This window comes from Oncorhynchus nerka, linkage group LG27, assembly GCF_034236695.1.
Source record: "Oncorhynchus nerka isolate Pitt River linkage group LG27, Oner_Uvic_2.0, whole genome shotgun sequence".
Lineage (NCBI taxonomy): Eukaryota > Metazoa > Chordata > Actinopteri > Salmoniformes > Salmonidae > Oncorhynchus > Oncorhynchus nerka.
Window position 1 is genome coordinate 99,699,013 of NC_088422.1, and position 27,334 is coordinate 99,726,346.

At 48.0% G+C, this 27,334-nt stretch overlaps 1 protein-coding gene across 1 annotated transcript in view; it reads left to right on the forward strand.

Annotated features, from left to right (window-relative positions):
* The window catches only part of otog (otogelin), a 145,646-nt gene that overhangs the window by 90,243 nt on the left and 28,069 nt on the right, over positions 1 to 27,334 (forward strand). Inside the window, 16 exon segments of the mRNA XM_065011203.1 lie at positions 1,292 to 1,308; positions 1,310 to 1,327; positions 1,329 to 1,444; positions 2,486 to 2,512; positions 2,783 to 2,950; positions 5,464 to 5,742; positions 9,120 to 9,237; positions 10,552 to 10,631; positions 11,575 to 15,540; positions 15,591 to 15,775; positions 16,810 to 16,987; positions 17,360 to 17,508; positions 17,901 to 17,990; positions 20,258 to 20,444; positions 22,944 to 23,164; positions 24,606 to 24,744. Coding sequence (XP_064867275.1) covers positions 1,292 to 1,308; positions 1,310 to 1,327; positions 1,329 to 1,444; positions 2,486 to 2,512; positions 2,783 to 2,950; positions 5,464 to 5,742; positions 9,120 to 9,237; positions 10,552 to 10,631; positions 11,575 to 15,540; positions 15,591 to 15,775; positions 16,810 to 16,987; positions 17,360 to 17,508; positions 17,901 to 17,990; positions 20,258 to 20,444; positions 22,944 to 23,164; positions 24,606 to 24,744 — 5,938 coding nt within the window.

Consider the following 27,334-nt stretch of genomic DNA (forward strand, 5'->3'; position numbering starts at 1 on the left):
CAGGCTGTGTGTTGTATCAGGCTGTGTGTTGTATCAGGCTGTGTGTTGTATCAGGCTGTGTGTTGTATCAGGCTGTGTGTTGTATCAGGCTGTGTGTTGTATCAGGCTGTGTGTTGTATCAGGCTGTTAGTTGTATCAGGCTGTGTGTTGTATCAGGCTGTGTGTTGTATCAGGCTGTGTGTTGTATCAGGCTGTGTGTTGTATCAGGCTGTGTGTTGTATCAGGCTGTTAGTTATATCAGGCTGTGTGTTGTATCAGGCTGTTAGTTATATCAGGCTGTTAGTTATATCAGGCTGTGTGTTGTATCGGGCTGTGTGTTACATCAGGCTGTGTGTTGTATCAGGCTGTTAGTTATATCAGGCTGTTTGTTGTATCAGGCTGTGTGTTATATCAGGCTGTGTGTTGTATCAGGCTGTTAGTTGTATCAGGCTGTGTGTTGTATCAGGCTGTGTGTTGTATCAGGCTGTTAGTTATATCAGGCTGTGTGTTGTATCAGGCTGTTGTTATATCAGGCTGTGTTGTATCAGTTGTGTTGTATCAGGCTGTGTGTTACATCAGGCTGTGTGTTGTATCAGGCTGTTAGTTATATCAGGCTGTTTGTTGTATCAGGCTGTTAGTTATATCAGGCTGTTTGTTGTATCAGGCTGTGTGTTGTATCAGGCTGTTAGTTATATCAGGCTGTGTGTTGTATCAGGCTGTTAGTTATATCAGGCTGTGTGTTGTATCAGGCTGTGTGTTGTATCAGGCTGTGTGTTGTATCAGGCTGTGTGTTGTATCAGGCTGTGTGTTATCAGGCTGTGTGTTGTATCAGGCTGTGTGTTGTATCAGGCTGTGTGTTGTATCAGGCTGTGTGTATCAGGCTGTATCAGGCTGTGTGTTGTATCAGGCTGTGTGTTGTATCAGGCTGTGTGTTATGTGTGTTATCAGGCTGTGTGTTGTATCAGGCTGTGTGTTGTATCAGGCTGTGTGTTGTATCAGGCTGTGTGTTGTATCAGGCTGTGTGTTGTATCAGGCTGTTGTTATATCAGGCTGTGTGTTGTATCAGGCTGTTGTTGTATCAGGCTGTTTGTTATATCAGGCTGTTTGTTGTATCAGGCTGTGTGTTGTATCAGGCTGTTAGTTATATCAGGCTGTTTGTTGTATCAGGCTGTGTGTTGTATCAGGCTGTTAGTTATATCAGGCTGTGTGTTGTATCAGGCTGTTAGTTATATCAGGCTGTTTGTATACTGTGTGTATCCCTATGCTAGTGGACAACAGTCTTCAAGGTTCCTTCCTGTCTCCCCCTGTCCAGGTGGACGTGACATGGTTCTAGGAACTGCCTGGCTGATATGCGGCTGTAGTCGTATGGGGACTGTGTGTTTCTGTACCAGGCTGTGGTTAGCCTACGCCCACCGATGCTGTCACCAAGGTGTCACCGTGGACTGTGATCCCCGTCGATCTGCCGGTCTGTTGCTATGAGCAGGCAATGTGTGGCCACCTGGCAGGCTGTGTACCCATTCAATGGGTGGTATGGGAGTGTGTGGGACCATCTGAAATGGCATTCTGTTTTCAGGCAAATGCCCCTGAACAAGGCAGTTAACCCACTGTTCCTAGACCAGTTAACCCACTGTTCCTAGACCAGTTAACCCACTGTTCCTAGGCCAGTTAACCCACTGTTCCTAGACCAGTTAACCCAGGCTGTTCTTCAGACTGTTGTTCCTAGACCAGTTAACCCACTGTTCCTAGACCAGTTAACCCCACTGTTCACCAGACCAGTTAACCCACTGTTCTGACCAGTTAACCCTGCTGTTCCTAGAGCCAGCAACCCAGTTCCAGACCAGTTAACCCACACTGTTCCCATTCAATGGGTTAACCCACTGTTCCTAGACCAGTTAACCCACTGTTCTTAGACCAGTTAACCCACTGTTCAAGGCCAGTTAACCCACTGTTCCTAGACCAGTTAGACCAGTTAACCCACTGTTCCTAGACCAGTTAACCCACTGTTCCTAGGCCAGTTAACCCACTGTTCTAGACCAGTTAACCCACTGTTCCTAGACCAGTTAACCCACTGTTCCTAGACCAGTTAACCCACTGTTCTTAGACCAGTTAACCCACTGTTCCTAGACCAGTTAACCCACTGTTCCTAGACCAGTTAACCCCACTGTTCTTAGACCAGTTAACCCACTGTTCCTAGGCCAGTTAACCCACTGTTCCTAGACCAGTTAACCCACTGTTCTTAGACCAGTTAACCCACTGTTCCTAGGCCAGTTAACCCACTGTTCCTAGACCAGTTAACCCACTCTTCCTAGACCAGTTAACCCACTGTTCCTAGACCAGTTAACCCCACTGTTCCTAGACCAGTTAACCCACTGTTCCTAGGCCGTCATTGAAAATAAGAATTTGTTCCTAACTGACTTGCCTAGTTAAATAAAGGTAAATAAAATATGTAATTAACTACAGAATATAATTTCATTCCACTAACGACTCTTTCTGTTTGTCTTTTCAGCCTACGATTGTGAATACTACAACAAAGGTACATACAGCATCTTATCTCAAACTCTTCCTATTTGTCAAAAAAAAATCTAATTTCTCCAAGAATCAAATCAATGACTGAACCTCGGAAGTTTATTGTGCATTGTCCTTAGAATTGGCTACAAACATTTCATCATGATCAATGTGTAAGGCATTTCATTGGTAAACCACATGGGGGCAGAGTGTCTGCACAGTTCTGGGGCCCCATTGTCGAAGTCAGCCATACAGTGAAGGATTCCTCATAACAGTGTTCCTCTCCTCTGTCTTGTAGTTCTGGGTAAAGGCCCCTACAGGCTGGTGACCTACAGGGAGAGGGACACGGTGCTGGCAGCCAACAGGTCCAGTGGGACATTGTTCCCTAAGAAAGGAGACCCTGCTGCGGCTGGCTTCCTGTCCCTCTTCATGATGACCCCTGGGCTCAGCAGAGCGCGTCCGCACGGTGAGCAGCGCAGAGGAAACAGAACAACGTCACTGCCAGGCCTCGTCACACCAGTCTAATGCATTGGCCATTTCCATGTCCGTCCTCGTCACACCAGTCTAATGTAATGGCCATCTCCTTGTCCGTCCTCGTCACACCAGTCTAATGCAATGGCCATTTCCATGTCCGTCCTCGTCACACCAGTCTAATGCATTGGCCATCTCCATGTCCGTCCTCGTCACACCAGTCTAATGTAATGGCCATCTCCTTGTCCGTCCTCGTCACACCAGTCTAATGTAATGGCCATCTCCATGTCCGTCCTCGTCACACCAGTCTAATGCAATGGCCATCTCCATGTCCGTCCTCGTCACACCAGTCTAATGCAATGGCCATTTCTCCATGTCCGTCCTCGTCACACCACTCTAATGCAATGGCCATTTCCTTGTCCGTCCTCATCACACCAGTCTAATGCAATGGCCATTTCCTTGTCCGTCCTCGTCACACCAGTCTAATGCAATGGCCATTTCCTTGTCCGTCCTCGTCACACCAGTCTAATGCATTGGCCATTTCCATGTCCGTCCTCGTCACACCAGTCTAATGCAATGGCCATTTCCTTGTCCGTCCTCGTCACACCAGTCTAATGCATTGGCCATTTCCTTGTCCGTCCTCGTCACACCAGTCAAATGCAATGGCCATTTCCTTGTCCGTCCTCGTCACATCAGTCTAATGCATTGGCCATTTCCTTGCCCGTCCTCGTCACACCAGTCTAATGCATTGGCCATTTCCTTGTCCGTCCTCGTCACACCAGTCAGATGCAATGGCCATTTCCACGTCCGTCCTCATTTTACTACTTCATCCTCCATAAATAACACTTTCTAACACTCTGCATTCCTAGTGCATTTCTACTCCAACGTCCAGTCAGTAAAAAGTATTTCAGTCCCTGTCCTCTGGTCTAATGAAGTCTTCCAGTCCCTGTCCAGTCCCTATCCACTGTTCTAATGAAGTCTTCCCTATCCAGTCCCTGTCCACTGGTCTAATGAAGTCTTCCAGTCCCTATCCAGTCCCTGTCCACTGGTCTAATGAAGTCTTCCAGTCCCTGCCCAGTCCCTATCCACTGTTCTAATGAAGTCTTCCAGTCCATGTCCAGTCCCTATCCACTGTTCTAATGAAGTCTTCCCTATCCAGTCCCTGTCCACTGGTCTAATGAAGTCTTCCAGTCCCTATCCAGTCCCTGTCCTCTGGTCTAATGAAGTCTTCCAGTCCCTATCCAGTCCCTAACCACTGTTCTAATGAAGTCTTCCAGTCCCTATCCAGTCCCTATCCACTGGTCTAATGAAGTCTTCCAGTCCCTCTCCACTGGTCTAATGAAGTCTTCCAGTCCCTATCCAGTCCCTATCCACTGTTCTAATGAAGTCTTCCCATCCCTATCCAGTCCCTATCCACTGGTCTAATGAAGTCTTCCAGTCCCTATCCACTGGTCTAATGAAGTCTTCCAGTCCCTATCCACTGGTCTAATGAAGTCTTCCAGTCCCTGTCCAGTCCCTATCCTCTGGTCTAATGAAGTCTTCCAGTCCCTGCCCAGTCCCTATCCACTGGTCTAATGAAGTCTTCCAGTCCCTATCCACTGGTCTAATGAAGTATTCCAGTCCCTATCCAGTCCCTATCCTCTGGTCTAATGAAGTCTTCCAGTCCCTATCCACTGGTCTAATGAAGTATTCCAGTCCCTATCCAGTCCCTATCCTCTGGTCTAATGAAGTCTTCCAGTCCCTATCCAGTCCCTGTCCACTGTTGTAATGAAGTCTTCCAGTCCCTATCCACTGGTCTAATGAAGTCTTCCAGTCCCTATCCAGTCCCTATCCAGTCTCTATCCACTGGTCTAATGAAGTATTCCAGTCCCTATCCAGTCCCTATCCTCTGGTCTAATGAAGTCTTCCAGTCCCTATCCACTGGTCTAATGAAGTCTTCAAGTCCCTGTCCTCTGGTCTAATGAAGTCTTCCAGTCCCTATCCAGTCCCTATCCACTGGTCTAATAAAGTCTTCCAGTTCCTATCCAGTCCCTGTCCTCTGGTCTAATGAAGTCTTCCAGTCCCTATCCAGTCCCTGTCCACTGGTCTAATGAAGTATTCCAGTCCCTATCCAGTCCCTGTCCTCTGGTCTAATGAAGTCTTCCAGTCCCTATCCACTGGTCTAATGAAGTCTTCCAGTCCCTATCCCTATCCAGTTCCTATCCAGTCCCTATCCTCTCGTCTAATTAAGTCTTCCAGTCCCTATCCACTGGTCTAATGAAGTCTTCCTGTCCCTGTTCAGTCCCTACCCAGTCCCTATCCACTGGTCTAATTAAGTGTTTTAGCTAGGCTAGACTGTTTTAGCTAGCCTAGTGTTCTACATTTATCTGAGCACTAAGGTGCTAGCCTGACCTGGGTCACATACGGTACCCAGGCATAAAGAGCTCAAATAGTTTTTTAAAACTTTATTTAACCAGAAAATACCCTTGATGTTGAGATTCCTAAATTGGTGATAAACTTTTCCTCTAGACACGTCCTTGGTGTCGTTCGAGGCGTCCGATCGGCCCAACTACTTCCTGGCTGTGGACAGCAGCGGCCATCTCACGCTGACCAAGTGGGAGGAGAGTGAAGCATTCTGGGCCGCGGCTACCTTCATGCTGCACCGTGACACCTGGATCCAGGGTTATGATTCTCTGGAGGCTTTGGCCAGACCGGGATTCTTCCTCCACTACATGCTGTCCTGGATTCACCTCATGAAGTACAAACACACGGACGGATTCCGCAAGGCCACGCTCTTCAAACTGACAGGTAAGTTTGATGGACTGGAGGTCTGGGAAGGTTTACATGGGAAGGGAAAGGAAGAGCTATGTAAATGAAAAGTTAGGTTTTCTTGTCGAATGAGATTCCATTTATACCATCTATTTTGATATTATATATATATTTTTTAATTAAAACTGCCACTTGTGACCATTTAATGGTCTTCTTATGGTCTTCTAGCTTTTGGTCGAACTCCTCGAGCTTTTGCCATGTTATGCTTGTCCCCTCCGATGCAACCCAATACTTACTATATGTATCAGAGATGGTTGACAGCTGAGGTTCAGAGACAAAGACTTTGTAGTTTAGGCTACTAACCCCCTGGTCTAACCTCCTGCTGCAGCCCCTCCACCCTGCCAACCCCCACAACCCCCTAACCATGGCCCCACCAGCGTGCGTACTCGGTTTGTAAAAACACCCATTTAGCCCGTTAATGGGCTCTTTGTGAGGGCAGCCATGTTTTGCAGAGCACTGTAATGACAAGCCCTCTGCAGCTGTCTCCCGGCACACTCCCACCTCGCAACAGAACGACACATTTTGTCAGTGGCGAGTGGCGAGTGGCTGATGTGTGCCTTTAATCACAGACATGTTGAGATATGGAGGGATGGAAGGGCGGCGTGCTAGGTCAGCGTCAAACAAGGGCCCCCCAGACCAGGCCCCCCCAGATCAGGGTCCCCAAAGGCACCACGGATGTTCCAAAACAAAAACCGACCAGCCCTTCCAGTATACGGCTTCCAGAGAAGGAGCTTTGCCCTGGCTAATGCCCAGTGGTCGGAGTCTTTGACTGGGCGGAAGAGAGAACAGAGAGGGGGTGGTCAGACACTAGGCAGGGGTGGTTTTTATTTGATCCAAGAAACAACTTCACCATTTGGAGAGTATTTCTGTTCACAATCTAGTAAAGTGATTTGTGAATCATAGTTCAGGTCCAAATGTATGTTAGAGTTAGTGAGGTCTAGAGAGTCCTGCTCTCTTTCTGTCTCCACAGTTTGCTGCTCCCGATGCAGGCTGGGTAATTACTGGGGCTAAAAATATGTCAGCCATTTGTTTTAGGAGCATAGCAGAGTCCACACAGGCTGGCAGAAACAGATAGGGTTACTCTCTGACAGCAGTGGATGCCGGACATAGTTGACCAGGAGAGGTCCAGAGAGGTTAGGCAGAGTCCAGACGATAGTCGACCAGGAGACCAGGAGAGGTCCAGAGAGGTTAGGCAGAGTCCAGACGATAGTCGACCAGGAGACCAGGAGAGGTCCAGAGAGGTTAGGCAGAGTCCAGACGATAGTCGACCAGGAGAGGTCCAGAGAGGTTAAGCAGAGTCCAGACGATAGTCGACCAGGAGAGGTCCAGAGAGGTTAGGCAGAGTCCAGATGATAGTCGACCAGGAGAGGTCCAGAGAGGTTAGGCAGAGTCCAGACGATAGTCGACCAGGAGACCAGGAGAGGTCCAGAGAGATTAAGCAGAGTCCAGACGATAGTTGACCAGGAGAGGTCCAGAGAGGTTAGGCAGAGTCCAGACGATAGTCGACTAGGAGACCAGGAGAGGTCCAGAGAGGTTAGGCAGAGTCCAGACGATAGTCGACCAGGAGACCAGGAGTGGTCCAGAGAGGTTAGGCAGAGTCCAGACGATAGTCGACCAGGAGACCAGGAGAGGTCCAGAGAGGTTAAGCAGAGTCCAGACGATAGTCGACCAGGAGACCAGGAGAGGTCCAGAGAGGTTAAGCAGAGTCCAGACGATAGTCGACCAGGAGAGGTCCAGAGAGGTTAGGCAGAGTCCAGACGATAGTCGACCAGGAGACCAGGAGAGGTCCAGAGAGGTTAGGCAGAGTCCAGACGACAGTCGACCAGGAGACCAGGAGAGGTCCAGAGAGGTTAGGCAGAGTCCAGACGACAGTCGACCAGGAGACCAGGAGAGGTCCAGAGAGGTTAGGCAGAGTCCAGACGATAGTCGACCAGGAGACCAGGAGAGTCCAGAGAGGTTAAGCAGAGTCCAGACGATAGTCGACCAGGAGACCAGGAGAGGTCCAGAGAGGTTAGGCAGAGTCCAGAACATAGTCGACCAGGAGACCAGGAGAGGTCCAGAGAGGTTAGGCAGAGTCCAGACGATAGTCGACCAGGAGACCAGGAGAGGTCCAGAGAGGTTAAGCAGAGTCCAGACGATAGTTGACCAGGAGAGGTCCAGAGAGGTTAGTCAGAGTCCAGACGATAGTCGACCAGGAGAGGTCCAGAGAGGTTAGGCAGAGTCCAGACGATAGTCGACCAGGAGAGGTCCAGAGAGGTTAGGCAGAGTCCAGACGATAGTCGACCAGGAGAGGTCCAGAGAGGTTAAGCAGAGTCCAGACGATAGTCGACCAGGAGAGGTGCAAGAGAGGTTAGGCAGAGTCCAGACGATAGTCGACCAGGAGAGGTCCAGAGGGTTTAGGCAGAGTCCAGACGATAGTCGACCAGGAGAGGTCCAGAGAGGTTAAGCAGAGTCCAGACGATAGTCGACCAGGAGAGGTCCAGAGGGGTTAGGCAGAGTCCAGACGATAGTCGACCAGGAGACCAGGAGAGGTTAGGCAGAGTCCAGACGATAGTCAACCAGGAGAGGTCCAGAGGGGTTAGGCAGAGTCCAGACGATAGTCGACCAGGAGAGATGCAGAGAGGTTAGGCAGATTCCAGACGATAGTCGACCAGGAGACCAGGAGAGGTCCAGAGAGGTTAGGCAGAGACCAGACGATAGTCGACCAGGAGACCAGGAGTGGTCCAGAGAGGTTAGGCAGAGACCAGACGATAGTCGACCAGGAGAGGTGCAGAGAGGTTAGGCAGAGTCCAGACGATAGTCGACCAGGAGACCAGGAGAGGTCCAGAGAGGTTAGGCAGAGACCAGACGATAGTCGACCAGGAGACCAGGAGAGGTCCAGAGAGGTTAGGCAGAGACCAGACGATAGTCGACCAGGAAACCAGGAGATTCCAGAGAGGTTAGGCAGAGTCCAGACGATAGTCGACCAGGAGAGGTCCAGAGAGGTTAAGCAGAGTCCAGACGATAGTCGACCAGGAGAGGTCCAGAGGGGTTAGGCAGAGTCCAGACGATAGTCGACCAGGAGACCGGGAGAGGTTAGGCAGAGTCCAGACGATAGTCGACCAGGAGAGGTGCAGAGAGGTTAGGCAGAGTCCAGACGATAGTCGACCAGGAGTGGTCCAGAGGGGTTAGGCAGAGTCCAGACGATAGTCGAGATAGAACTCAACTCACTTAATTTATTTACCTCTTTTTTAAATGTACCTCTTTAGTAGGAGACTCTGTAATATGATTGAAATTCACTAACACAAGTAATACTTATTCCCATGTTTCATACTCTGCTGTGCAACACTTTCTGTAAAGTGTGTATTTTCCCCCAGGCCCTGGTCCAGACACCCCTACGGGTCCTAAGTGCCAGTGGAGGTATGATTCGTGTGTCAGTCCCTGCTTCAGGACCTGCAGTGACCCCTCGGGGGAGGCATGTGGCACCGTTCCAAAGTAAGGCAGCACAAGGTGACACTACGGATGCATCCTAAATGCCACCCTGTTCTCTATATAGTGCACTACATAGGGCATAAAGCCCTTGTCGAAAGTAGTGCACTACATAGGGCATAAAGCCCTGGTCGAAAGTAGTGCACTACATAGGGCATAAAGCCCTATTCTCTATATAGTGCATAAAGCCCTGGTCGAAAGTAGTGCACTATATAGGGGATAAAGCCCTATTCTCTATATAGTGCATAAAGCCCTGGTCGAAAGTAGTGCACTATATAGGGGATAAAGCCCTATTCTCTATATAGTGCATAAAGCCCTGGTCGAAAGTAGTGCACTATATAGGGAACAGGGCACTGTTTGGGATGCAACCGTACACCAACACAGACAGGGGCTAAACCTTCAACACCATGTGAATGTGAAGCCTCCAGCTATATTGTGTAATCAGTCAGTCAGTCAGCCAATCAGACAGTCTGCCAGTCAGCCAGTCAGTCAGACAACCAGTCAGCCAGTCAGCCAGTTAACCAGCCAGCCAGCCAGTCAGCCAGCCAGCCAGTCAGCCAGTCAGCCAGTCAGCCAGTCAGTCAGCCAGTCAGCCAGTCAACCAGTCAGCCAGTCAGCCAGTCAACCAGCCAGTCAGCCAGTCAGCCAGTCAGTCAGCCAGTCAGCCAGTCAGTCAGCCAGTCAGTCAACCAGCCAGTCAGCCAGTCAGTCAGCCAGTCAACCAGTCAGCCAGTCAGCCAGCCAGTCAGTCAGCCAGTCAGTCAGCCAGTCAGCCAGCCAGTCAGCCAGTCAGCCAGTCAGCCAGTCAGCCAGTCAACCAGCCAGCCAGCCAGTCAGCCAGTCAGTCAGCCAGTCAGTCAGTCAGCCAATCAGCCAGTCAGATACAGTACAAACAACACTGAGATATTAGATCAACATGTTTTGCAGTAATCTGATATTTCCACAGATGTTGATACATGGCTCAGAAGAGTGTTAGTCTTTTGTAACATTTTAATTGTAGGACATACCTAATAGATGAAAATATAACTACTCTACAGCTGTCCATCTGTCACAATTGTTCTTGTACACTCTTAGCAAAAAAGGTGCTTCTAGAACCTATAAAGGTTATTGGGCCGTCCTATGGGGTTCTCCTATGGGGTTCTCCTATGGGGTTATGGGGTTCTCCTATGGGGTTCTCCTATGGGGTTCTCCTATGGGGTTCTCCTATGTGGCCAGAGAACCCTTTTGGAAACCTTGTTTCAATACACTGTAAATGAAATGTGATGTTAGTGTATAGAGAGTAGCTGGCAGGTGTATTCAGAGCTGTGTGTTGCTCTGTAGAGTGGAGGGATGTCTGCCTCTGTGTCCTGGTCACATGGTGCTGGATGAGGTCACTCAGAGATGTGTCCATGTTGAAGACTGTGAGTATCAGGACATTTTCTCCACTCCACTCCACTCTCCTCTCCTCTCCTCTCCTCTCCCTCCCCCTCCCTCTCCTCTCCCCTCCCCTCCCCTCCCCTCCACCCCTCCCTCCCTCCCCTCCCTCCCTCCTCCTCCACTCCTCTCCTCTCCTCTCTCTCCTCTCCTCTCCCTCTCCTCTCCCCCCTCCCCTCCACTCCACTCCACTCCTCCCCTCCCCCTCCTCCTCTCCTCCCTCTCCTCTCCTCTCCCCTCCCCTCCCCTCCACTCCACTCCACTCCTCCACTCCACTCCTCTCCTCTCCTTGCCTCTCCTCTCCTCTCCCCTCCTCTCCACTCCTCTCCACTCCACACTTCACTTCACTTCTCATACTAGTGATAACTCAAACTGACTACATTATCAGAAGTAAAATGGACTATCCAGTAACTGAGGACTATTTACTATTTATTTTGAAGTTGTATTTGTACAGTGATGTGGGACAGATACAAATATATTTAGGTTTAGAGGATATCCTTGTTTTTAAAATGACTCAACAACCCACTCATACATGTAAAGGTCACATGAAACATACCCCTTGCACGTGTTATTGGGCTCACCTCAAGATCTCTGAATACATACAGTAACTATATGAATACAGTGTCCTATCAGATTTCTGAAACGCTGAGATATTCACAGCTCACATCTGTTTAATCAAGATCAACACTCTAATCTACCATCAACATGAGTCATGAGCCATGTGCTGTGTGTGGTTGAAGTTTGGCCACAGGGGAGGAATGGATCACTCTTCTTCTACTCTCTCTCTCTCTCTCTCTCTCTCTCTCTCTCTCTCTTTCTCTCTCTTCCACTCTCTCTCTCTCTCTCTCTCTCTCTCTCTTTCTCTCTCTTCCACTTTCTCTCGCCAGCAGCAGTACTTATCTAACAGTTGTTTTATTGTTTGTGCTCCAGGCATTAAGCCACCAGTTGCTGTGCAGCCCATTACTACTGACAGCAGTGTTGAGTCAACACCTGCAGCTGTCACTCCTTCAGCCACCACAACCACCACTAGGAGCAGCCCGGCTAGCCCAGGCCTCTCCACAGCACGCTCCACCCCGGGTCCCCCTGTCCCCCTCACCACCACTTCCATCCAGCCTCCCTACACCACCCCTTCAGACACAGTCCCCACTACTGCAGCCACCACCACCATTCCTATTGTCTCAACTTCTGCTTTGGATGCTCTGACCACCTCTGCTAAGGTTCCGACCACAGTGACCGATAAGGTGGTTCTGCCCAGCACCTCTTCAGCCGTACCGGCTCCAGAGGGAACCAGTGCAGCAGCAACACACTCAACTCCATCCCTGGCCACCTCAGTAAGACCTGAGGTGGTGGAGGTTGTATCTACAGTGAAGACATCTCCGTCCTTACCCTCCACTACAGAAGGCAGTACAGAGAGGACGACCAGGGCCCCCAGCTTCACACCCAGCCCCCTAGGCCCCAGCACAGAGAGGACCAGCCAGGTCCCCTTCTCTATCACAGCTCTGTTCTGGCTCACGTCCTCCACCACCAGGCCCTCTCTACGCCCAGGGCCTACAGACACCACATTCACCAGCCCCCCTCCATCCACTACCATGGGCCCCTGGATAAGCTCCACCGTGGGGCCTACTCAGACCAGCGCCCTGCCTGCAGTACCAGTCACCCCCACCAGTGTGACCACCAAGGCCACCACACGTCCTGGAGACACAGGGACTCCAGTCTCAACCACCTCTAGTCCACGTCCAATCACAGTCTCAGAGACACCCGGGGACACAGCTTTGACTACAACTAGGACTACAACTAGGACTACAACCAGGACTACAACTAGGACTACAACCAGGACTACAGCTTCTATAACCACCCTTGGTGCACCCACAGAGACAAGCACAAAGCCTGTAACTGTGGAGACAACCGAGCCATCAACAATCAAAGTCCTCTCTCCTGGTGTATCGACTACAGCCGATACTACAGTACCCTCTCTCTCACCGACCTCCACCGTTCACACCGTAACAACAACAATACCACCACCACCAGAACCCACTTCAAAACCCAGCACAGTATCAACCTCACCAGTCACCCCTTTCACTACTCTCAGAACCACACCGTCCACACGCCCGAAGACAACGCCACCACTTGTTTTCCCGGCAACCACAGAGAAGACCGTTCACGCCTCCCCGACAGAGCTGAGGACATCCACAACTCCAGTTCCTGAGCTACCGACTACCACCGCTGTTCCCATGCCAACGACAACAACAATATCAACCGGCCCTACCTCAGAACAGCCGGCGACAACCAAGAAAACGACGAGAGCACCGGTCTCAACGGCAACAGCAGAACCCTTGGTAACGACCCGTATAACCATGACACCGGCTGTAGTCACACCTGTGATTGTCATAGACACGGTAACAACATCTCAACTGACAACAACACCTACGGCCTACACTGAAAGGACCTCTTGGTCTGGCGTTGTTTCAACCACAGAGAGAACCACAGAACACACAACCACAACCGCACACCCGACTGAAGCTGTGGACTGGAGACTGACCACTACTACCGGTCCCCCGACAACAACGACCACCAAACCTCCAGACCTTCTGGTAACGACCACAGAGTCCCCCAAGATCACCTTCACCTCTCCTTCCATCTCGACCACAACAGAGGCAGTGGTCCCAACCACAACCACATTACCTGTATCACCGGTGTCACACACAGAGACCACCACGACCACCTTCACCTCTCCTTCCATCTCGACCACAACAGAAGCAGTGGTCCCAACCACAACCACATTACCTGTATCACCGGTGTCACACACAGAGACCACCACGACCGTGCCAGGTCCACCAGTGGCTGTAGGGACCGTAACGACCCAGCACCCCACCACACTGAAGACCACGAAGCCTTGGAGGCCCCCCCACAGCGAAACCTCCACCACTCCTTCTAGCCTTGTCTCTAGCACAGAGAGGGTGACCACACCTGAGGTCCCAGTGAAACCTGCGGTCAGCACAGAAGTAGACGTCTCTCCACACCAAGTCTTCTCCACTACCACCACTGACACACTTCACCACGTTGCTTCATCTACAGTGCCAGGCGTCACCACCACAACCTCAGTTACCATGACGACCACTGCCAAAACCACCACAGCTCCGCCCGAGACTTCAACTGGCGCAGTTTCAACCTCCAGGACGGAGAGACCTCCTGCGACACATGAACCCCTGGCCATGCCTGGTGTACCTGGGGAACCAGCATTACCTCTCACCACAACGGTCCCTACGACAACTGTCCCACCTTTACCTGGAGTCCATACAACCACCATCACACCTGTACCTGGTGTCCCAGTGACCACTGTCCCACCTTTACCTGGTGTCCATACGACCACCATCACACCTGTACCTGGTGTCCCAGTGACCACTGTCCCACCTTTACCTGGTGTCCATACGACCACCATCACACCTGTACCTGGTGTCCCAGTGACCACTGTCCCACCTTTACCTGGTGTCCATACGACCACCATCACACCTGTACCTGGTGTCCCAGTGACCACTGCCATCAGCCCAGTGACCATCAGACCGCTAACAGAGACTACTAGCGTTCCTCCCGATACAGGAAGGGTGGAAGTATTGTCTACTACTTCCACAACAACTACACAAGAACCAACTTCTTCCTGGTCTGGTCCAGTAACCACAAGCAGGTCCTCCACCTCCACCACGTCAGTCCCCAGACCCACTAGCCACCTAGAGAGAGTCACTACCAGAGTGGTTCCTACTTCTAAAGTGGTCTCCAAGACCACCCACAGACCAATGACAACAACACGCAGGACAACAACAGGCAGGGTTCCCGTGACGACGTCCAGAACTGCCACAACGGTGAGGTCCACCGCCAGACCGAGCACTGTTAGGGCAACTGTAGATACAAGAACTCTGGGAGTTCCAGGGGTTCCGACAGCGACGACCAGACCCGGTCCTCCTACGGTCGCTCCTCCTAGCCTGGTCACAGCTACCGTCTCAGAGGTTGTTCCAACCACGACCGTTCGTACCACGACCAAACCAGTCACCACTGCCAGAACCACAGAATATGCAGCAGGCGTTAGCAGCTCCGCTGCCCCGACCGGCACTGGCACAACCACATCCACTTCTGTTTCCGTTCCCAGCCTGACCACGGTCACAGAATCTACCGCCGTCCCCACAGGACCCACTGGCACGACCACATCCGCTTCTGTTTCCGTTCCCAGCCTGACCACGGTCACAGAACCTACCGCCGTCCCCACAGGACCCACAGGAGCGACCGCAGAACCATCCACATCCACCACTACTACACCAGAAGGAATAGTACCATCCACCACTAGAGAGACAGGGGATACTCCAGCATTCACAGAGAGCACAACCAGAATGACTCCTTCGCCTGACCTGCTGACCTCTACAGAGGTCTCAGGCACTCCAGGGGTCACACCAAAGGTCACGCCAAAGGTCACACCAGATGTGCCAGCAGCTCCCTCAGTACCCGCCTTGCCCCCCACGGCCACCCCGACCTCCACCCCAGAGCCAGAGAGGGTGGACGGCGTAGACTCCACTACACAAAAGACTCCATCACCACCACCTGTGTCTCCGTACACCACATCAGAGACAACCGCGTCACCATCACCTGTGTCTCCGTACACCACATCAGAGACAACCGCGTCACCATCACCTGTGTCTCCGTACACCACATCAGAGACAACCGCGTCACCATCACCTGTGTCTCCGTACACCACATCAGAGACAACCGCGTCACCATCACCTGTGTCTCCGTACACCACATCAGAGACAACCGCGTCACCAACGGCAGTATCGCCATATACCACGACAGAGCGTGTTGGAACTACGGCAGAGGTTACTACATCCATGGCAGTGTCCTCAACTAGGATGTGTACTGTGAGTAGACCAAGTCCTCTCTCCTTTCCTCTCTTCTCCATGTAGGCTCAATGCGGCTCAATGTAGGCTCCATTTGGCTCAATGTAGGCTCAATGGGACTCAATGTAGGCTCCATGGCGCTCAATGTAGGCTCCATGGCGCTCAATGTAGGCTCCATGGCGCTCAATGTAGGCTCCATGGAGCTCAATGTGGGCTCCATGGGGCTCAATGTGGGCTCCCTGAGGCTCAATGTAGGCTCCATGGGACTCCTGAGTGGCGCAGCGGTCTAAGGCACTGCATCTCAGTGCTTGAGGCGTCACTACAGACACCCTGGTTACGAATCCAAGCTGTATCACAACCGGCCGTGATTGGGAGTCCCATAGGGCGGTGCACCATTGTCCCAGCGTCGTCCAGGTTAGGGTTTGGCCGGTGTAGGCCGTCATTGTAAATAAGAATTTGTTCTTAACTGACTTGCCTCGTTTAAAGAAAGGTTAAATCAATACATATATACATAATAATTTTTACTATCTGAGAAGTCCAGGCCTCTCTGTCGGCTCAGTCGTCTCAGCCTGTTACCTTATTTACTAACGCTCTGTAGTCTAGCTACTTGTTCGTACGTGGTTTCTCTCATCAATGGTTTCTCTCATCAATGGTTTCTCTCATCAATGGTTTCTCTCATCAATGGTTTCTCTCATCAATGGTTTCTCTCATCAATGGTTTCTCTCATCAATGGTTTCTCTCAATGGTTTCTCTCATCAATGGTTTCTCTCATCAATGGTTTCTCTCATCAATGGTTTCTCTCATCAATGGTTTCTCTCATCAATGTTTTCTCTCGTCAATGGTTTCTCTCATCAATGGTTTCTCTCGTCAATGTTTTCTCTCGTCAATGGTTTCTCTCGTCAATGGTTTCTCTCATCAATGGTTTCTCTCGTCAATGGTTTCTCTCGTCAATGGTTTCTCTCATCAATGGTTTCTCTCATCAATGGTTTCTCTCATCAATGGTTTCTCTCATCAATGGTTTCTCTCATCAATGGTTTCTCTCATCAATGGTTTCTCTCATCAATGGTTTCTCTCATCAATGTTTTCTCTCATCAATGGTTTCTCTCATCAATGGTTTCTCTCATCAATGGTTTCTCTCATCAATGGTTTCTCTCATCAATGGTTTCTCTCATCAATGGTTTCTCTCATCAATGTCTTCATCTAATCTTTGTTGTCAATTAGGAAACTCTATAACACATGTTGTTCAATCTGTCCAGGTAGTAACTGTTGTTCTTCCCTGTCTCAGCCTCCCTATTCAGAGATCATAGATGAGTGTACCAAGTTCCTCTGTGTGAGCGGCCAGCTGGTCCGATTCAACATGTCCCAGAACTGTCTGTATAACTCCACCCCTCCTAACTGCGGTCTGCTCGGCTTCGCCATCCTGGTCAACGGGGACAAGTGCTGCCCACAGTGGGACTGCCCATGTGAGGACAACTGCTAGCCGACACACGTTCACAGTAGTAGACACACACTCCAATGGAGGCTGATGGGAGGATCTATAGGAGGATGGGCTCGTTGTAATGGCTGGAATGGAATAAAAAGGAAGGGAGTCAAACATGTTGTTTCCATATGTTTGATGTGTTTGATAACTTTCCATTTATTTCACTCCAACCATTAAAATGAGCCCGTCCTCCTATTGCTCCCCCCACCAGCCTCCACTGACGCACACACACACACACACACACACACACACACACACACACACACACACACACACACACACACACACCCTCCCCGTCAGGCGTTTCTCAGTCATGATGTCCTGTTTCTTGCCGGTGTTGTCCTGTCTCCTCCAGGTCGCTGCTCAGTGTTCCCTGACCTGAACGTGATCACGTTTGATGGTAACAGCGTGGCCATCTACAAGGCTACCTCCTACATTGTGACCCAGCTGCCCAGTGAGACCGTGAGCATCGTGGTCCAGGAATGCCCCGCTGACTCCGACACGGTGAGGATGAGGGTACATTAGGTCATTGTAACACTTGTGCCCCCAAAATGGCCGCCACAGAGAAAGTGAGGCCATGAAGCTATAGAATTTACAGTAGGTAACTGTATTGCCGGTTTCCCCAAAATGGCCGTCTCAGACACAGTGAGGCCCTATACTGTAGCTACAGTACATTTGCAGAAAGTATTTCAGTGGCGATAATCAATAAATATGGTGATAAAGGACATCCTTGTCTTACACCCCTATATAATGTAAAATTCTCAGGAAATGATCATTATTCATTCACATGTCGAGTAGTTGTATATGACTTTAATCCCTTTTATTAGAGATTCTTAGCCTTTGTAAATAAAATAAATAAGTATATTTAATATTTATTTTTCTGTTTCCATCCGAAGCTGCTGTGGAATTTCACCAACCTGTGTCTAGTGGTTTTGAACATTACCCACAAGTCCAACCACCTGGTCATCAACAGACTGCAGAGGAGGGTCAGTCTGTTCCTTCGTCTCTTCTTCATCTCTTCTTATCTCTTCTTAATCTCTTCTTCATCTCTTCCTATCTCTTCTTCATCTCCTCTTCATCTCTTCCCATCTCTTCCTATCGCCTCTTCATTTCTTCATCATCTCTTCATCATCTCTTCCTATCTCTTCTTCATCTCTTCCTATCTCTTCATCTCTTGCTATCTCTTCTTCATCTCTTCCCATCTCTTCTTCATCTCTTCCTATCTCTTAATCTCTTCCTATCTCTTCTTCATCTCTTCCTATCTCTTCTTCATCTCTTCCCATCTCTTCTTCATCTCTTCCCATCTCTTCTTCTACTCTTCCTATCTCTTCATCTCTTGCTATCTCTTCTTCATCTCTTCCCATCTCTTCTTCATCTCTTCCTATCTCTTAATCTCTTCCTATCTCTTCTTCATCTCTTCCTATCTCTTCTTCATCTCTTCCCATCTCTTCTTCATCTCTTCCCATCTCTTCTTCTACTCTTCCTCATCTCTTCATCATCTCTTCCTATCTCTTCTTCATCTCTTCCTATCTCTTCCATCTCTTCCTCATCTCTTCTTCATCTCTTCCTATCTCTTCTTTCCTATCTCTTCTTCATCTCTTCCTATCTCTTCTTCATCTCTTCCTATCTCTTTATCACTCTTCATCTCTTCCTATCTCTTCTTCATCTCTTCCTATCTCTTCTCTCTCTCTTCCCATCTCTTCCTATCTCTTCTTTATCATTCTTCTTCTTCCTATCTCTTCTTCATCTCTTCTTCATCTCTTCCTATCTCTTCTTCTTCATCTCTTCCCATCTCTTCTTCATCTCTTCCCTATTCATCTCTTCTTCTCTTCTTCATCTCTTCCTATCTCTTCTTCATCTCTTCCTATCTCTGCTTCATCTCTTCCTATCTCTTCTTCATCTCTTCTTTATCACTTCTTCATCTCTTCCCATCTCTTCTTCATCTCTTCTTATCTCTTCTTCATCTCTTCCCATCTCTTCCTATCGCCTCTTCATTTCTTCCTATCGCTTCTTCATCTCTTCTTCATCTCTTCCCATCTCTTCTTCATCTCTTCCCATCTCTTCTTCATCTCTTCTTCATCTCTTCCCATCTCTTCTTCATCTCTTCCTATCTCTTCATCTCTTCCTATCTCTTCTTCATCTCTTCTTCATCTCTTCCTCATCTCTTCTTCATCTCTTCTTCATCTCTTCCTATCTCTTCTTCTTCCTATCTCTTCTTCATCTCTTCCTATCTCTTCTTTCATCTCTTCTTCATCTCTTCCTATCTCTTCTTCATCTCTTCCTATCTCTTCTTCATCTCTTCCTATCTCTTCTTCATCTCTTCATCTATTCCTCATCTCTTCTTCATCTCTTCCTATCTCTTCATCTCTTCCTATCTCTCTTCTCTCTTCTTCATCTCTTCCTATCTCTTCTTTATCTCTTCTTCATCTCTTCCCTTCTCTTCTTCATCTCTTCTTCATCTCTTCCTATCTATTCATCTCTTCCTATCTCTTCTTCATCTCTTCCTATCTCTTCTTCATCTCTTGCTATCTCTTCTTCATCTCTTCCTATCTCTTCATCTCTTCCTATCTCTTCTTCATCTCTACTTCATCTATTCCTCATCTCTTCTTCATCTCTTCCTATCTCTTCATCTCTTCCTATCTCTTCTTCATCTCTTCTTCATCTCTTCCTATCTCTTCTTCATCTCTTCCCATCTCTTCTTCATCTCTTCCCATCTCTTCTTCATCTCTTCTCTCTTCCTATCTCTTCTTCATCTCTTCTTCATCTCTTCCTATCTCTTCTTCATCTCTTCCCTATCTCTTCTTCATCTCTTCCTATCTCTTCTTCATAATCTCTTCCTATCTCTGCTTCATCTCTTCCTAACTCTTCTTCATCTCTTCCTATTTCTTCCTCATCTCTTCCTAATCTCTTCTTCATCCCTTCCTATCTCTTCTTCATCTCTTCCTATTCTTCCTCATCTCTTCCTAATTTCTTCTTCATCTCTTCTTCATCTCCTCCTATCTCTTCTTCATCTCTTCCTATCTCTTCTTCATCTTTCCCATCTCTCTCGGTCTAACTAGCCCTTTATTCACCAATTTGACTACAGACAGAATCAAAGTCAATGTCAAGTAGAAAGAGTTCATCCTAGACCTAAAAAGTGATGAGATGTTAATTAACTTGCCACACACACAGTAGTATTTGTAGGCCTATCTATATTAGAAAATACAGTACCCCTCAACATATAGGATTTTGACACATCTTTTCTCTCTGTCAGCTGTATGTGAACTCGAGGTACGCCAAGCCGAGGTTCAAGAAGTTTGGCTTTGAGATCCTGGACACCGGCAACATGTATCTGATCCGTACGCCAGCGGGCCTGAAGCTGCAGTGGTTCCACAGCACGGGCATGTTGGTCATCGAGACAGAGAGCTACAACAGCAAACTGCCCACCATGGGCCTCTGTGGTATGTTGTGTAGTTAGAACTTATGAGGACGTTGGTATGTGGTTTACCAGGACACTGATATTTGGTTTACCAGGACACTGGCATGTGGTTTACCAAGACATTGGCATGTGGTTTACCAGGACACTAGCATGTGGTTTACCAGGACACTTTTACCAGGACACTGGCATGTGGTTTACATGGCATGGTTTACCAGGACACTAGTATGTGGTTTACCAGGACACTGATATTTGGTTTACCAGGACACTAGTATGTGGTTTACCAGGACACTGGCATGTGGTTTACCAAGACATTGGCATGTGGTTTACCAGGACACTAGTATGTGGTTTACCAGGACACTGATATTTGGTTTACCAGGACACTGGCATGTGGTTTACCAGGACACTGGCATGTGGTTTACCAAGACACTGGCATGTGGTTTACCAGGACACTGGCATGTGGTTTACCAAGACACTGGCATGTGGTTTACCAAGACACTGGCATGTGGTTTACCAGGACACTGGCATGTGGTTTACCAGGACACTGGCATGTGGTTTACCAGGACACTGGCATGTGGTTTACCAGGACACTGGCATGTGGTTTACCAGGACAATGCCATTTGGTTTACCAGGACACTGGCATCCATTTGAAGTGGAGTGGTACGGAGGCTGGTTGTAGTGTGCTTCCCAAGTGGGACCCTATTCCCTATTTATACCACTCCTTTTGCCCAGGCCATGGGGTCAAAGGTTGTGCACTAGGGATAGGGTGCCATTTGGGACGTACCATAGGACCTCACCTGCTATAGCCATTCAGGTTGAGTAGGGGCCATAGATTGAGTAGGAGCCATAGATTGAGTAAATTCCATAGATTGAGTAGGGACAATAGATTGAGTAGGAGCCATAGATTGAGTAGGAGCCATAGATTGAGTAAATGCCACAGATTGAGTAGGGACCATAGATTGTGTAGGGGCCATATATTGAGAAGGAGGCATAGATAGAGTAAGTGCCATAGATTGAGTAGGGACCATAGATTGCGTAGGGGCCATAGATTGAGAAGGAGGCATAGATAGAGTAAGTGCCATAGATTGAGTAGGGACCATAGATTGTGTAGGGGCCATAGATTGAGTTGGGGCCATAGATTGAGAAGGAGCCATAGATAGAGTAAGTGCCATAGATTGAGTAGGGACCATAGCTTGTGTAGGGGCCATAGATTGAGTTGGGGCCATAGATTGAGAAGGAGCCATATTTTGAGTAGGGGCCACAGATTGAGTAGGGGCCATAGATTGTGTAGGAGCCACAGATTGAGTAGGGGCAACAGATTGTGTAGGGGCCACAGATTGAGTAGGGGCCATATATTGAGAAGGAGCCATAGATTGAGTAGGGGCCACAGATTGAGAAGGAGCCATAGATTGAGTAAGGGCCATAGATTGAGTAGGGACCATAGATTGTGTAGGGGCCATAGATTGAGTTGGGGCCATAGATTGAGAAGGAGCCATAGATTGAGTAGGGGCCATAGATTGAGTAAGGGCCATAGATTGAGTAGGATAAAGTAATCCCTCTCACCCCCCTTAAAAGATTTAGATGCACTACTGTTCCACTGGATGTCATAAGGTGAATGCACCAATTTGTAAGTCGCTCTGGATAAGAGCGTCTGCTAAATGACTTAAATGTAAAAAAAAAAATGTAAATGTAGGGGCCATAGATTGTGTAGGGGCCACAGATTGAGTAGGGGCCATAGATTGTGTAGGGGCCACAGATTGAGTAGGGGCCATAGATTGTGTAGGGGCCACAGATTGAGATTGAGTAAGGGCCATAGAGGGGCCATAGATTGTGTAGGGATTGCCACAGATTGAGTAGGAGCCATAGGGCCATAGATTGAGTAGGGCCATAGATTGAGTTGGGGCCATGTGCATGTTTGTAGGGGCCACAGATTGAGTAGGGGCCATAGATTGTGTAGGGGCCACAGATTGAGTAGGGGCCATAGATTGTGTAGGGGCCACAGATTGAGTAGGGGCCATAGATTGCGTAGGGGCCACAGATTGAGTAGGGGCCACAGATTGAGTAGGGGCCACATATTGAGTAGGGTCCCTGAGATGTTGTGCATGTTTCGTAGGTGAACGTGCCATTCCTGAAATAATAACGCTGTTTCATCTGGCCATGGCCTTGCCCCCCGACGCGTGCTCTCTCTCACTCTTTCTCTCTCGCCTCTCCCCCTCTGTTCCCCTCTTCCGATCACCTCTCTCTCTCTCTCTCTCTCTCTCTCTCTCTCTCTCTCTCTCATGTCTCTCTCTCTCTCTCTCTCCATTTCTCTCTCTCATGCCTCTCTCTCTCTCTCTCTCTCTCTCTCTCTCTCTCTCATGTCTCTCTCTCATGTCTCTCTCTCTCTCTCATGTCTCTCTCTCATGTCTCTCTCTCATGTCTCTCTCTCATGTCTCTCTCTCTCTCTCTCCCATGTCTCTCTCTCATGCCTCTCTCTCTCTCTCTGTCTCTCTCTCTCTCTCTCTCCCCCCTACTTCCCCCCCAGGTTGCTGTGATGGTAACCCGGCCAACGACCTGATGCTGTCGAATGGGACGACAGTCGGGGAGAGCGAGGACCCAGCGGTGTTCATCGACAGCTGGCAGGTCCCCAACACCACTAGTTACATCAGCCACAGCCGGCGCAGAGAAGTCAACTGTTCCACCAGCGACTGTTCCCAGTGTATGACCATGCTGCGAAACACCTCCTTCAGCCCGTGCCATGCTTTTGTAGGTTCCCTGCTTCCTCTCTCTCTCTCTCCCTCGTCGTACAGTACCCTCCCATCCCAATACACTATCCTCCCATCCCAATACACTATCCTCCCATCCCAATACAGTACCCTCCCATCCCAATACAGTACCCTCCCATCCCAATACAGTACCCTCCCATCCCAATACAGTACCCTCCCATCCCAATACAGTACCCTCCCATCCCCAATACAGTACCCTCCCCCATCCCAATCCCACAGTACCCTCCCATCCCAATACAGTACCCTCCCATCCCAATACAGTACCCTCCCATCCCAATACAGTACCCTCCCATCCCAATACAGTACCCTCCCATCCCAATACAGTACCCTCCCATCCCAATACAGTACCCTCCCATCCCAATACAGTACCCTCCCATCCCAATACAGTACCCTCCCATCCCAATACAGTACCCTCCCATCCCAATACAGTACCCTCCCATCCCAATACAGTACCCTCCCATCCCAATACAGTACCCTCCCATCCCAATACAGTACCCTCCCATACCCAATACAGTACCCTCCCATCCCAATACAGTACCCTCCCATCCCAATACAGTACCCTCCCATCCCAATACAGTACCCTCCCATCCCAATACAGTACCCTCCCATCCCAATACAGTACCCAATCCCATCCCAATACAGTACCCTCCCATCCCAATACAGTACCCTCCCATCCCAATACACTATCCCAATCCTACCCATCCCAATACAGTACCCTCCCATTCCAATACAGTACCCTCCCATCCCAATACAGTACCCTCCCCCATCCCAATCAGTACCCTCCCATCCCAATACAGTACCCTCCCATCCCAATACAGTACCCTCCCATCCCAATACAGTACCCTCCCATCCCATACAGCACCCTCCCATCCCAATACAGTACCCTCCCATCCCAATACAGTACCCTCCCATCCAAAACAGTACCCTCCCATCCAAATACAGTACCCTCCCATTACAGTACCCTCCCATCCCAATACAGTACCCTCCCATACACTACAACCCAATACAGTACCCTCCCAATTCCATGGAATACAGTACCCTCCCATTCCCAATACACTCCCATCCTGTACATGGCCCTCCCTTCCCAATACACTATCCTCCCATCCCAATGACAGTACCCTCCCAGTACCCTCCCATCCCAATACAGTTATAACATCAGTCCTACCCTCCCATTCCAATACAGTATAACATCATCCCAATACATACCCTCCCAATGTTATAACATCCCAATACAGTACCCTCCCCACTATATCCCATAACATCAGTCCCATCCCAATACAGTTTTCTCCCATCCCAATACAGTATAACCCTCCCATCCCATAAGGACCCTAACATCAGTCAATACAGTGCTGTAGATGTGTTGAAAACATAAAACAGACGATTGAAGAAAACGTTGTTGTATTTCTTGTAATGCGCCGCAGGTTCCTCCCAGTACGTTCTGTGAGGTGTGGATACGTGATGCGGAGTACGTCAACAACCCGTGTGTAGCGCTGGCTGCCTACGTGGCATCTTGTCACAAGTTCAACGTCTGCATGGAGTGGAGGAGCCCAGACTACTGTCGTAAGGACTGGCTTTATTCTACTGCACTGGCTGTTTAACATGGCTTCCAAAGCACAGTCAGACACATGAAGTCTTACACATTACACTATAATGTGTTAACATCAGTCAATACACTATAATGTTATAACATCAGTCAATACACTATAATGTTATAACATCAGTCAATACACTATAATGTTATAACATCAGTCAATACACTATAATGTTATAACATCAGTCAATACACTATAATGTTATAACATCAGTCAATACACTATAATGTTATAACATCAGTCAATACACTATAATGTTTTCATGTCAGTCAATACACTTTTAATTTATAGGCAAGTCAGTTAAGAACAAATTCTTATTTACAATGAAGGCCTACCGGGGGTTACTGCCTGTTCAGGGACAGAACGACAGATCTTTTATCTTGTCAGCTCGGGGATTCGAACCAGCAACCTTTCGTGATACTGGCCCAGTGCTCTAACGACTAGGCTACCTGTCGCCCCACTCACAGTATAATGTTTCCATGTCAGTCAACACACTCACAGTATAATGTTTTCATGTCAGTCAACACACTCACAGTATAATGTTTCCATGTCTGTCAACACACTCACAGTATAATGTTTTAATGTCAGTCAACACACTCACAGTATAATGTTTTAATGTCAGTCAACACACTCACAGTATAATGTTTTAATGTCAGTCAACACACTCACAGTATAATGTTTCCATGTCAGTCAACACACTCACAGTATAATGTTTCCATGTCAGTCAACACACTCACAGTATAATGTTTCCATGTCTGTCAACACACTCACAGTATAATGTTTTAATGTCAGTCAACACACTCACAGTATAATATTTTAATGTCAGTCAACACACTCACAGTATAATGTTTTAATGTCAGTCAACACACTCACAGTATAATGTTTCCATGTCAGTCAACACACTCACAGTATAATGTTTCCATGTCAGTCAACACACTCACAGTATAATGTTTCCATGTCAGTCAACACACTCACAGTATAATGTTTTAATGTCAGTCAACACACTCACAGTATAATGTTTCCATGTCAGTCAACACACTCACAGTATAATGTTTTAATGTCAGTCAACACACTCACAGTATAATGTTTTAATGTCAGTCAACACACTCACAGTATAATGTTTCCATGTCAGTCAACACACTCACAGTATAATGTTACACTATAATGTTATCCATGTCAGTCAACACACTCACAGTATAATGTTTTAATGTCAGTCAACACACTCACAGTATAATGTTTCCATGTCAGTCAACACACTCACAGTATAATGTTTCCATGTCAGTCAACACACTCACAGTATAATGTTTTAATGTCAGTCAACACACTCACAGTATAATGTTTTAATGTCAGTCAACACACTCACAGTATAATGTTTCCATGTCAGTCAACACACTCACAGTATAATGTTTCCATGTCAGTCAACACACTCACAGTATAATGTTTCCATGTCAGTCAACACACTCATAGTATAATGTTTCCATGTCAGTCAACACACTCACAGTATAATGTTTCCATGTCAGTCAACACACTCACAGTATAATGTTTCCATGTCAGTCAACACACTCATAGTATAATGTTTCCATGTCAGTCAACACACTCACAGTATAATGTTTTAATGTCAGTCAACACACTCACAGTATAATGTTTTAATGTCAGTCAACACACTCACAGTATAATGTTTTAATGTCAGTCAACACACTCACAGTATAATGTTTCCATGTCAGTCAACACACTCACAGTATAATGTTTCCATGTCAGTCAACACACTCACAGTATAATGTTTTAATGTCAGTCAACACACTCACAGTATAATGTTTTAATGTCAGTCAACACACTCACAGTATAATGTTTTCATGTCAGTCAACACACACAGTATAATGTTTCCATGTCAGTCAACACACTCACAGTATAATGTTTCCATGTCAGTCAACACACACAGTATAATGTTTCCATGTCAGTCAACACACTCACAGTATAATGTTTCCATGTCTGTCAACACACTCACAGTATAATGTTTTAATGTCAGTCAACACACTCACAGTATAATGTTTCCATGTCAGTCAACACACTCACCGTATAATGTTTCCATGTCAGTCAACACACTCACAGTATAATGTTTTAATGTCAGTCAACACACTCACAGTATAATGTTTTAATGTCAGTCAACACACTCACAGTATAATGTTTTAATGTCAGTCAACACACTCACAGTATAATGTTTCCATGTCAGTCAACACACTCACAGTATAATGTTTCCATGTCAGTCAACACACTCACAGTATAATGTTTCCATGTCAGTCAACACACTCACAGTATAATGTTTCCATGTCAGTCAACACACTCACAGTATAATGTTTTAATGTCAGTCAACACACTCACAGTATAATGTTTTGATGTCAGTCAACACACTCACAGTATAATGTTTCCATGTCAGTCAACACACTCACAGTATAATGTTTTAATGTCAGTCAATGTCATTGTGTAAAGCGAAAGACAAAGTTCTGCATCATGGACATAAGAATATTGAATGAAGCTCTGACGCCTGTCGTGGTTCTGAT